The following is a 10,998-nucleotide window of genomic DNA, read 5'->3' as shown; positions in this document are numbered from 1 at the left end:
AGACTCCCATATATAGAGAGTTACAATAATCGAGGCGTGAAGTGATGAAAGCGTGTATGACTATCTCAAGGTCCTTTTTTTTTTTTTTTTACAAAAACAAGATGGCGCCAGTGTGTTTCTCGGCTGCTCGTCGCACCCATATTTTTACTTTATATTTTATTCTATTTATTGTATCTATTTTACATTTTTACCTCTCCACCATCTATATGACCGGGAGTCGCTTCTAAAAAAAAACACTAAGAAGATGTGAAGCTGAAGGCTTCACCTTTTGATGACTCCTTTCACCTGGACATGGTTTCTATTGCATAGAGACCTAAAAAAAATCCCCCAACAAATGATGCTGGTCCAAAATATAAACAGCTCCATACTCATTTTATTCATCTGTTTAATTGTCTTGACAAAATTGTACATATATACATATTTTTTTCCTGGTTTCAAGGGCCTAGTTTTAAAGTGTCTGACCTGTTGAATTACGGTGAAACAGTGGAATTACTATTCTTTACTTACTGTTTTACACACCAAATTTTCAATGAACTCCCCTTAAACATTGGTCACCCTCGGTCTCACCATGTTAAACAGCTGCTCAGCACACACTATTTCCGTTAATGATTGCTGTTATTATATTTAACAGTCCTGCATATTCCTTGCTAAGCCTTGTCGTGCCAAACGTAACATTTAAGATCTTATTTTATTGACCCTGAAGGAAATTGCAGTGCACTACCTCAGTGCACTCCCTGTCAGAGACACAGGGGTGTGCTGAGTAACTTGGCCATTCTCCAACCCACTGAAATGGCAGCCAGGTGTTCTGTCACGGACTCACAGTCATCGATAGTAAGATGTGGCTGGAATTGTGTGGTAGTGATATAATCTATGTCTTAGTTGACTGGTGTAATACTGGTGTCCTACTGTAAGAACTCCTGTTAGCTTTCACTTTTCTTGTTCATTTTTGTATTAGCTTTAGATATGTGTTTGCCTTTCATAATAATTTAGTGCTTTTCTTTCTTGTTTACTTTTTCACAATGAGCTGCTAGATGTCCCCAGTCCCCAGCCGTAGTCTGAATCACACCAATCATATGACACCAGCCAGTCGAGGGAAGGAAGGCACAGAATTCCTGTTGAATATTTTCTGAGGTATGATTCTGAGGTAAAGTCATTTGTATTGCTTTATTGCTCACTATTACTGCTCCATATCACCCTGTACATTGAACGCCATACAAATCTAGTTTTTATCTGCTTCGATAACATGGTTAAGAATGCATATGTAATGTTTTCACATTTTTTATGCTCTTTTTGACTAGGAATGAATTCATGTTCAATTTCTATAGCACCTGAAGCCCCCTGAATCAGGTGCAGGAAGGGGAGAGAGGACAAACCCCAGTGACAGAGCACCATCCACCACTGGACATACACACACGTTCACACAGACACGCAGACAACTGTATTATTGGACATGAAGACACCAATAATGACACAGTCACACACTCAGGGAGAATTTGTCAGGGATTGCCATTTTACCTATCCTCCATGTTTCTCCACAGACACAGGGAGAACGTGGAAACTCCACTCGGATAGGGACTTGAATCAAGACCCCAGAGAGGCAAATGTGCTAACCACCAAACCACCATGGCATTTGAAACACCACTTAGCCTTGGACATTTGACAAACCATGAAATTAACACGTAACACAAATCGTTTAATCACTTCCTCCACACCTGAACCAAATGAGTCTTACAGCAATGAGGCATTTTGCATTGTATGAGTCTGAATGTGAGAGCATTCTTGGTGTGTCTCAGAGAGATATAGGCCTCATAGTAGTGACACCTTTTGAACTCATACATTTTGCAACACCATTATACTGAGTCTCAACCTGTCTCAGCTGCTATGGGCCCTATGTAATATTTCTGAAACAAGGTTCACTCTAAGTTTACACTGACTTATCTTTCTATAGAGACTTTTCTAACTAGAAAGTCATTTCGGCACTACAGTGTTTCTAAAAACAGCAATTTACAACATGAGCACAAACCGAATGTAGATTTTATCAGTTAAATTACCCATCCCCTATCCATGCGAAAAACAGGACCTGATTCATCAACTAACGCCTGGTGAATCTCGCGAGATTCAGAGCAGTGGGTTGCACCGGAAATGAACGTGGCAAAGCTGCAAATGCACTTCCTGTATCCTCCTACTGTACAGTGGGTGATCTAGAGGGGCTGATGATCTAGTTAGTTACAGGCTGTTATACTGGACTCGTGTGCAAGATACAACTGCGGTTTCAATAATAGTTAATCTAGTTAGCTAGCTATCTGTCTCATGTCGCTATAGCAGAAGTAGTAACTTGCCTAGCCGGGGCGATGAGCCGAGTGCGCGGTATCGTGTACCTGTGCGGACTGGTGCAGGTGTGTTTCAGGGTCTGTGCCAGTCGCGGAGGTTCGACTGTGTTCACCGATGAGGTCCCCTTCAAGATCAACTGGCCTGGCCAGGAGTTCACCCTGGTAAATATCTGTCGGTCTGTGTGTATTGGCACCTTTAGCGGAGTTGTCAGCAAACGTTAGGTTACTGACAGCAAGATGCCAGCTGTGTAGTTACCCGAGCAGCCAGCTGACTGCTCAAAGTGATGGTTTGTGTTTGTTTCACTTAAAGGGGTTGCGAATACAGCAGAAACGTTTAGTGATCGGTTATTCGGTTATTGTACTCTTGATTCTAGTTCCATATTTCACACGTTTTGGCACCTGCGCATTATTTAGCTAACCATTTTATTCAAGCCCCCAAATATTAAACATATTGAAAGTATTTCTGCCATTCCTCTTTTTCACAGCCAGTGTCTGGGCCACTTTATAAAGAAGATGACTTCCTTATAATGACGACTGCAGAGAAAGAGAAATACAAGTGTTTATTACCTTCTCTGTCTGGTAGTGATGAGGTAAAACATTTACATTAAAGCAAAACGGGGTTTTAGCCATCCCACCCACTCACATGCAAGGAGACATTTTGGAGATTTGATTCTCTGTCTTCCTTTAAAACTGTTCCTTCCATCCTTTATCCTTTCGTAGCTTTTATCTTTGCATTTTTCTTATCCTCTTGCTCTTCCTCTGTCAGGATGATGAGAGGGAGTACACAGGGCCTGGCCCAGCTGAGCTTCTTGCACCGTTATTCAAACAGAGCAGCTGTTCATACCGAGTGAGTTTCGGCTTTCAGTTTCCATCCTTTAAACACTCTCTATTCTTACCATGTTCACATCCTGTCATGGATTGTAATTATATACTGTAAGATGACCAGGTTGCAATGAACAGTGCCCATCGTACAGAGTTCCTGTGCTGGACCGGTGCTTGTGCTGTTTGTGTGTTACAATGTGAGATTGTGTGTTGTGTGCTCTGTGGAACCTTTCTTATACTAAACATACTGGTGTTACATTAGAACTTACTAGGACTGAAGATAGTTGTCTGTGGACTTGTCTCATGCCTTTTTATTAGCACTGAAGTTACCTTTACTAGCACTTTTTAAAATCAGTAATATGATTATTTTTTGCAGTATGTTAATGGTAATTGAGGTCTTAATAGCTTTATTTACTGCTTACTGAAGAGCTCCACGTTCAGTGAGACTGTGGTTAATATTCTAGTTTTGACATAGATGATCATGTGTTCAGTCAGACTTGTACCTAATGCCCTGGTTCTTTGTTTGCTGTAGATTGAGTCCTATTGGACCTATGAGGTGTGTCACGGGAAGCATGTGAGGCAGTACCATGAGGAGAAGGAAACTGGTCAGGTCCGTTTCACACCGCTGTTTTCCCGGTGTTGTCTGTCTGTGGTGTAACGAGTAACATTTTGTCATCATGGTAACATTTACTAAGTACCACATGACTTATAAAACATGGTGTCCACTTATACAAGTGGATTTAATAAAATCGAGAGGTGTAAGCAAGCTTCATGCTGACTCTGGCTGTTTTGGGCCTGCAGAAACTCAGCGTTCAGGAGTACTACTTAGGACTCATACTCAGTAAACCGGCAGATGCTACATCAGGTGGACTGTGTTATTTTCTTATCTCTTTTGCTAACACACATGTACTTTATATTCCATTTACTGGTATGATGTCTATTTGTTCTCAGGGTTTTGGGCCCGATGTATTAATACGCTTTTTCTGCTCCTCAGAATCTGAAGGTAAAGTTGAGGATGCGGCCAAAGAGAGACCCAAGACAGACATCAACAGAGAGGTGGGAGACTTAGACTTTCTTTATTGTCATTCATTGTACACGGGTGCACGCAGAACGAAATTTCGTTGCATTTAGGCTTGCACAGTGTACACAGAGATTTAGAGAAGATTACAAGAATAGCAAGAATATCAAGAATATAACAGATGGCATCAGGATTAATCAAAATACGTAGTAAGAGTGTCCAACAAAGATGTAGAATGTACAGCTGGGATATTGGATGTGGGAGTGCAGAATGTAGCAGCCAGGATCATTTAAACGTAAGTGTAATTTAAATATAAGGGAGATGCGCTGGAACAGATGGGCAGAAGTATCACTCATGGCGATTCCTGTCCGTGAGAGATGTGGTGTTTTTTGTGAGTTTGTTCTTTTTCTCTGAATGGTGACATGTTATAGGTGCTCACGAAGAAGGTGGAAGGCCAGGAGACGCCGTACTACCCGGTGGAGATGAATAACGGAACGCCGTGTTCCCTCAGATTCAACAGGCCGCGCTCCACCTCCGTGCTCTACGTGTGCCACCCAGAGGCCAAGCATGAGATCCTCTCCATCGCGGAGGTGACCACGTGCGAGTACGAGGTGGTGGTGCTCACACCGCTGCTCTGTGCTCATCCCAAATACAGGTGTGTCAGCCGTTCTGGGGGCGGAGCCAGGCGTACAGGATCCAAATGCGTCTGTGTGCACCGCACAGCCTATGAGCAGATATGTTTACACTGTGTTCAGCAAATAACCACACTAGTAAAAGTAGATCCTACACTAGATAAGAGCCAAATGTGGGTGTTTGCATGAATGAAAAATAACATTATAAGAATAATCGTGATCAGGACAGTCATGGCCCATGTCACATCTTTGTTTGAATACATTTCAATGTTTATTTTGTCATAGTATGTGGAGTTGTAAAAGCAATATAATGTTTGTTCTTTATTTGGAGGCTCTCTGTCTTCTCATATGTGTGTTCTTGGTAACTATGTATCCTCTGCAGGTTCAAGACGTTCCCGGTGAATGACATCTTTTGCCAGGCCCTGTCGGGTTCCCCACTAAAGCCCCAGAGCCTCTCTGAGCTGCACCAGCAACAGGAGGAACTGCTCCGGCCCCCCTTTGGCTCTGTGGAGAGGGAGGTGAGATGCGAACACACACACACACACACACACACACACACACACACACACACACAGGTGCACTAGGACCTGGTACATACTCTTTGTGGGATTAGCATGCTCTTAATACACAGGCACCAGCCCACAGACCCCTGCTTTCGTCTGCGTCTTTCAGGAGGATACCTCCCCCGTTCGGGAAGAAGCCTACACTTCTACCCACAAGCCCCTGGCTGTGGGCGGCCAAGCCCAAGTCACAGTGGGCACCACACACATATCCCGCCTGACTGACCAGCAACTCATCAAGGAGTTCCTGAGCGGCTCGTACTGTCTGCACGGGGTGAGGACCCCAGAATCAGGATCAGTCCCCTAGCTTAACTCAACCCAGTATTTACTTGGACATGAAATGCAAAACGCATTTTAGACTAATGCATTATTCTCGACTGCAATGCTGATGCACCTGATGATACAGCCATGGTTGACCAATCATCTGTATCCCTCTGTTTAGGGAGTGGGGTGGTGGAAATATGAATTCTGTTACGGAAGACATGTACATCAGTATCATGAGGTAAGTGTGAAAAGAACATTCTAGAATGTTAAGAATATTCTAGAACGTTAACTATTTCTGAAGTATTTCCCATTTTAGGCCCCTTAGCAGAACCACTGCAACCCAAACCCAACATGCTGGAGTAAAAATGTCCCACAATGGGCTTCATCCATTTTATTCAAACTTTGACTTCAGCAGAAAGGCATCGTAGGTGTATAGGGGAAACAAAGCTGTAGAAATACCCTCACAGTTACATAGCAGTCCAAGTTCTCATCACTTGCCTGCTGTTGGAGGTTTTTGGGTGTAGACTCACTCTAAGCCCAGCAGTGACGTGGTCGCACCTGTAAGATACCTGTTCCTCCGGTGCAGTGGCCAGTTAGCAGTGGTGTTGCTGATAAACTAGCTGCTGTGTTAGTATGGACGGGGCTGAGGTATATGCTGCTGTGTTGGCGTGGGCGGAGCTGAGGTAGATGCTGCCGTGTTGGCGTGGGCGGAGCTGAGGTAGATGCTGCCGTGTTGGCGTGGGCGGAGCTGAGGTAGATGCTGCCGTGTTGGCGTGGGCGGAGCTGAGGTAGATGCTGCTGTGCTGGTGTGGGCGGGGCTGAGGTAGATGCTGCTGTGTTGGTGTGGGCGGGGCTGAGGTACAGTTGTGATCAAATTTATTCAACCCCCACTGAAATAAAGTGTTTTGGCCAGTTTGACATTGATTTTGATCATTTCAGTCATCTTATTTACAATTATATCAAAGAGGCACTTATAAATTAGACAAACATAACATAATATTTATGATGGAATAACCACAAATGTCTTTACTGTGCTCACATCATTATCAGTTTTATTCAACCCCCTAGTGACATTATTTTTTAGTACTTAGTACAACATCCTTTTCCAGTTATGACAGCTTTTAAGCGTGAAGCATAGCTTGACACAAGTGTCTTGCAGCGACCTATGGGTATCTTAGCCCATTCTTCATGGGCAAAAGCCTCCAGTTCAGTCACATTCTTAGGCTTGCGCACTGCAACTGCCTTCTTTAGGTCCCACCAGAGGTTCTCAATTGGATTAAAGTCTGGTGATTGCGATGGCCACTCTAGAATGTTCCAGCCTTTCATGTTCAACCATGCTCTAGTGGACTTGGATGTGTGCTTCGGATCATTGTCCTGTTGGAAGGTCCAACGTCTCCCAAGCCGCAGGTTTGTGACTGACTCCATCACATTTTCCTCCAAGATCTCCTGGTACTGAAGGGAATTCATGGTACCCTGCACACGTTGAAGCTTTCCTGTACCATTAGAAGCAAAACAGCCCCAAAGCATAATTGACCCCCCCGCCATGCTTCACAGTAGGCAAGGTGTTCTTTTGTTCATAAGCCTGGTTCTTCCTTCTCCAAACATAGCCCTGGTCCATTGTCCCAAACAGTTCTAATTTAGTTTCATCTGACCACAGTACACTGTCCCAAAACCTTTGTGGCTTGTCCACATGACTTTTGGCATACTGCAGTCGACTTTTCTTGTTCTTTGGAGTCAGCAAGGGGGTGCGTCTGGGCGTTCTGGCATGGAGGTCTTCGTTATGCAGTGCGCGCCTTATTGTCTGAGCTGAAACTTCAGTGCCCACATCTGACAGGTCTTTTTTCAGTTCCTTAGCAGTCACGCGGGGATTTTTCTCCACATTACGCTTCAGGTAGCGCACAGCAGTCGCGGTCAGGATCTTCTTTCTGCCACGACCAGGTAACGTTTCCACTGTGCCCTTTAACTTGAACTTGCGAATGATACTTCCGATAGTGTCTCTTGGAATATTTAACAACTTCGCAATCTTTTTATATCCATTGCCATTCTTGTGAAGAGCAATAACCTCTTCTCTTGTCTTCTGGGACCATTCTCTTGCCTTCACCATGCTTGGAAACACACCAGTAGATGTCTAGAAGGAGCTGAGTATCACAGTCCTTTTAAATCTGCCTAATTGGTGCTTATCATGCTTGATTGCTGCTCGTTGACATCCACAGATGTTTTCAATACCTGATGGAAAACACTGGAATGAACCTCTGTTCTTAGGAGTGGTAGTCGTAAAGGGGTTGAATAATTGTGTCAATGAAGAAATCACAAAAAGGCCATTTAATACTTTATGACAAAAAAAAATTGATGCTATCTTAGTTGCATTTAGTTCTTTAACAAGTCCTTGTAAGATTTCATTATGAACACAATTACAAATGTGCACTGAATTCCATAAAACCCTTCGCAGCATTGGGGGTTGAATAAATTTGATCACAACTGTAGATGCTGCTGTGTTGGCGTGGGCGGAGCTGAGGTAGATGCTGCCGTGTTGGCGTGGGCGGAGCTGAGGTAGATGCTGCCGTGTTGGCGTGGGCGGAGCTGAGGTAGATGCTGCTGGGTTGGTGTGGGCGGGGCTGAAGTAGACGCAGCAGCTGACTGGTCCTCCTGCTTTGTGTCCTCAGGACAAGGAACATGGGAAGAGTCTAGTGGTGGTTGGCAATTGGAATCGCGGAGAACATTTAGAGTGGGCCCGAAAGAACGTGGCTCGCACCTACCAGCTCCGAGAAGACACCACCCAGAAAGTCAAGTATGTCGCTTTTTTTGTTTGTATTTAGTCTTCTGCTGTGACCATTATAATAGGTCTATTAATAACATAATTTGTCTATTAATGTGTTGTGCATTTAGCATTAATCCTGCTTACTTGTAAAACGCAAGGGTGGTGTCCCACTTCTATGGCCATGGAGACGTGTGTGACCTGACGGGGAAGCCGAGGCAGGTCATCGTTAAGCTCAAGTGAGTTGCTGCAGTAGTCTGTCAGACCTACGAGCCGTTGGCCATTACCTCTTGTGTACAAGGCCTGTCCTTCTGCCTCGCAGATGTAAGGAGTCGGAGTCCCCTCACGCCGTCACCGTGTACCTGCTTGAGCCCCAGACCTGCCAGTATATTCTCGGGGTGAGTGCCAAATTGCTGTTTGTTGGCCATGCACAATGTTTCCTAAGCTGATCTAACCAACTTAACTGTTCAAAGAGGCTATAAGGTACTTTTCTCGCAAACTTGTCTTTGTGCCTTTTTTCACCTTGCCAGGTTGAGTCTCCGGTGATCTGTAAGATTCTGGACACGGCTGATGAGAATGGTCTTCTCTCTGTCCCCAGTTAGAAATAAGAGACAAACACAAACAATGGACAGGTACTTGCTGAAAGGTCATACGTGGAGGTTGATGTGCATTTCAGAAGGGAAGGAGGTTTGGCCATGGCTTTGGAGCAAGGACGATATCGCTAGGACCCTGGACCTCCTCACTGTCCCTTTGAGAGGAACGAGGTCTTGCTCATCACGTGGCCCTGGAGGAGATCTCTGTCCTGCTCGACACACAGGAGCCTTGCTGGAAGCTCATCTGTTCTGCAAATGCGGTTGAGTGTCTTAAGGAGACTGAAAAAGAAAATGTCTTGACCTGCTGGAGGTTCTGTTATTTTTCAGCCTTTTTATAAAGGCACATTTTAATGACTGCCCATTGATGTCCTGTACTGCAGATATCATTGTGCATTTAATTGAATCACTTATTTTGTTGTCTGAAGGGTAATCTTGGGTTGTTTTAACTGCTTCTATTTATTTGACATCATTTCTGTTGATTACACACCTGTAGTTAGCATTTTGCACTAGGAAGCATTTAGGAGGAGCTAGGAGCCAAAAGTTCAGGCGTGATCAATGGGAATGTGAGGAGGTCTCGATCCATCACATTATAGCTCATTACACGCACACTTGTGCAGTTGAATCAGATTTGAGTGAGATGGCCAAATTCCAGCTGGGGTTTCACAACACGTCTGAGCCTAAAAATCTCATTCTGTGGAAACTTTGTTTGATTGTTTATTTGGGTGTTCATGTTTCTCCATTTTAACTGGGCACTAATGAAAATACAGTTAAACTAGTATAAAACTGTTTTGTCTTAAACCTTAAATTAACTAACTATAAAATGCCTGGAAGTGAAATGAAATTGTGCATTTTTGCTTTTGCTTCATAAAAGAAAGTGCTTGAGATTATGTTAAAGAATTGCAAAAATAGCGTTTTTTTTTAAGTCAGCTGTGCTGATATTTATATCACAGTGAAAACAATATGAGTATACTGTATGTGTGAACACAGAACTACTCTAAATTCAGGGATGATGGCTTGGGTTTTAACTGCTTGATATTTTTCCTTTCTGACAAATAAAATTAAAAATTTGAAATTAAGCAGGAAAAATGGCCATATATTAATATGCTGTTGTTACACTTTAATTGCTTAGACTTTAACATTCATTTTATTTTTACCATGAGTCTTGAAGTAAAATGTCACACTGACTACAATTGTGACAATGTGAGACTTGTATTCTTTCCTGTCTGTCTCAGTTGAACAGCTACTTTGTTTTCCGAATGCAAGAGCACATTTTGCACAATGATCTTACCTCGGTGTGAGATTGCCAGTGAACTGCTCTGGTGGACACTGTAGTAACATGCTGTCCTCTCCACCAGATGGTGCTGTTTGCCCACTTGAGGACTTGGCTGTTGGATAAGCTTTCAGTGGATTGAAGTAACCTACGGTAATACTTTATTGTACCCTTTGTCAGAGGTGCCGGTGACGTTCCTGGAGACGTCTGAAGTGTAGCAGAGGTTTTACAGTTGCTCTATGCGATTAGAGGAAGGTCACAGCTAATCCCCGAACAGGAATAAATGTCCAGGCACATGCAGCTGCTGATTAACACCAGCGCAAATGCAAAACTACTGCTATGCTAATTACTTGTTCGAAATGAACATCATATGTAATGATCGAGTTTGGATTTTGTCCAGCACAGGAATAAAAACAGGTGGTTAATAACTTCACATGCAAGATATAAATTCAACTCTGTTGGATCTGATTCAAAATTAGCATCCCTAATGAGCAGTGGTATGAGCCATCAGACATACAGGATGTACCTTGATTCCATGAAAAGTGATTCAAGATCTAAATCCCCCCCATTTCAGCAGCTCCTATAAATCTTGGTCATCTTATATGGTGGTTTTAGGTTTTGAACTGGATGCTTTAAAATAGCAGTTCTCCAGGTAGACGGATTATAAGCCTGTTTAATGATGTTAACCAATTTTATACTGTAGCATAGAAAGTACCTGGTAAAACCCTGGTAGCACAATGAGTGTTCAGATAAA

General features: G+C 43.4%; 1 protein-coding gene across 1 annotated transcript; it reads left to right on the top strand.

Moving 5' to 3' along the window:
• The first annotated feature begins 2,157 nt into the window (after positions 1–2,157).
• erlec1 (endoplasmic reticulum lectin 1) lies at positions 2,158–10,050 on the top strand. The gene is made up of 14 exons (XM_077012409.1): positions 2,158–2,492; positions 2,816–2,920; positions 3,097–3,177; positions 3,685–3,762; positions 3,954–4,017; positions 4,147–4,208; positions 4,602–4,825; positions 5,185–5,320; positions 5,475–5,636; positions 5,805–5,864; positions 8,290–8,414; positions 8,543–8,620; positions 8,704–8,779; positions 8,912–10,050. The coding sequence occupies exons 1-14, from the start codon at positions 2,352–2,354 to the stop codon at positions 8,981–8,983; spliced, it is 1,464 nt and encodes a 487-aa protein (XP_076868524.1). The 5' UTR covers positions 2,158–2,351; the 3' UTR covers positions 8,984–10,050.
• The last annotated feature ends 948 nt before the right edge of the window (positions 10,051–10,998 follow it).

This window comes from Brachyhypopomus gauderio, chromosome 1, assembly GCF_052324685.1.
Source record: "Brachyhypopomus gauderio isolate BG-103 chromosome 1, BGAUD_0.2, whole genome shotgun sequence".
Taxonomy (NCBI): Eukaryota; Metazoa; Chordata; class Actinopteri; order Gymnotiformes; family Hypopomidae; genus Brachyhypopomus; species Brachyhypopomus gauderio.
Note: the sequence above shows the minus strand (reverse complement) of the source record. Positions and strands in the feature narration are given on the sequence as shown.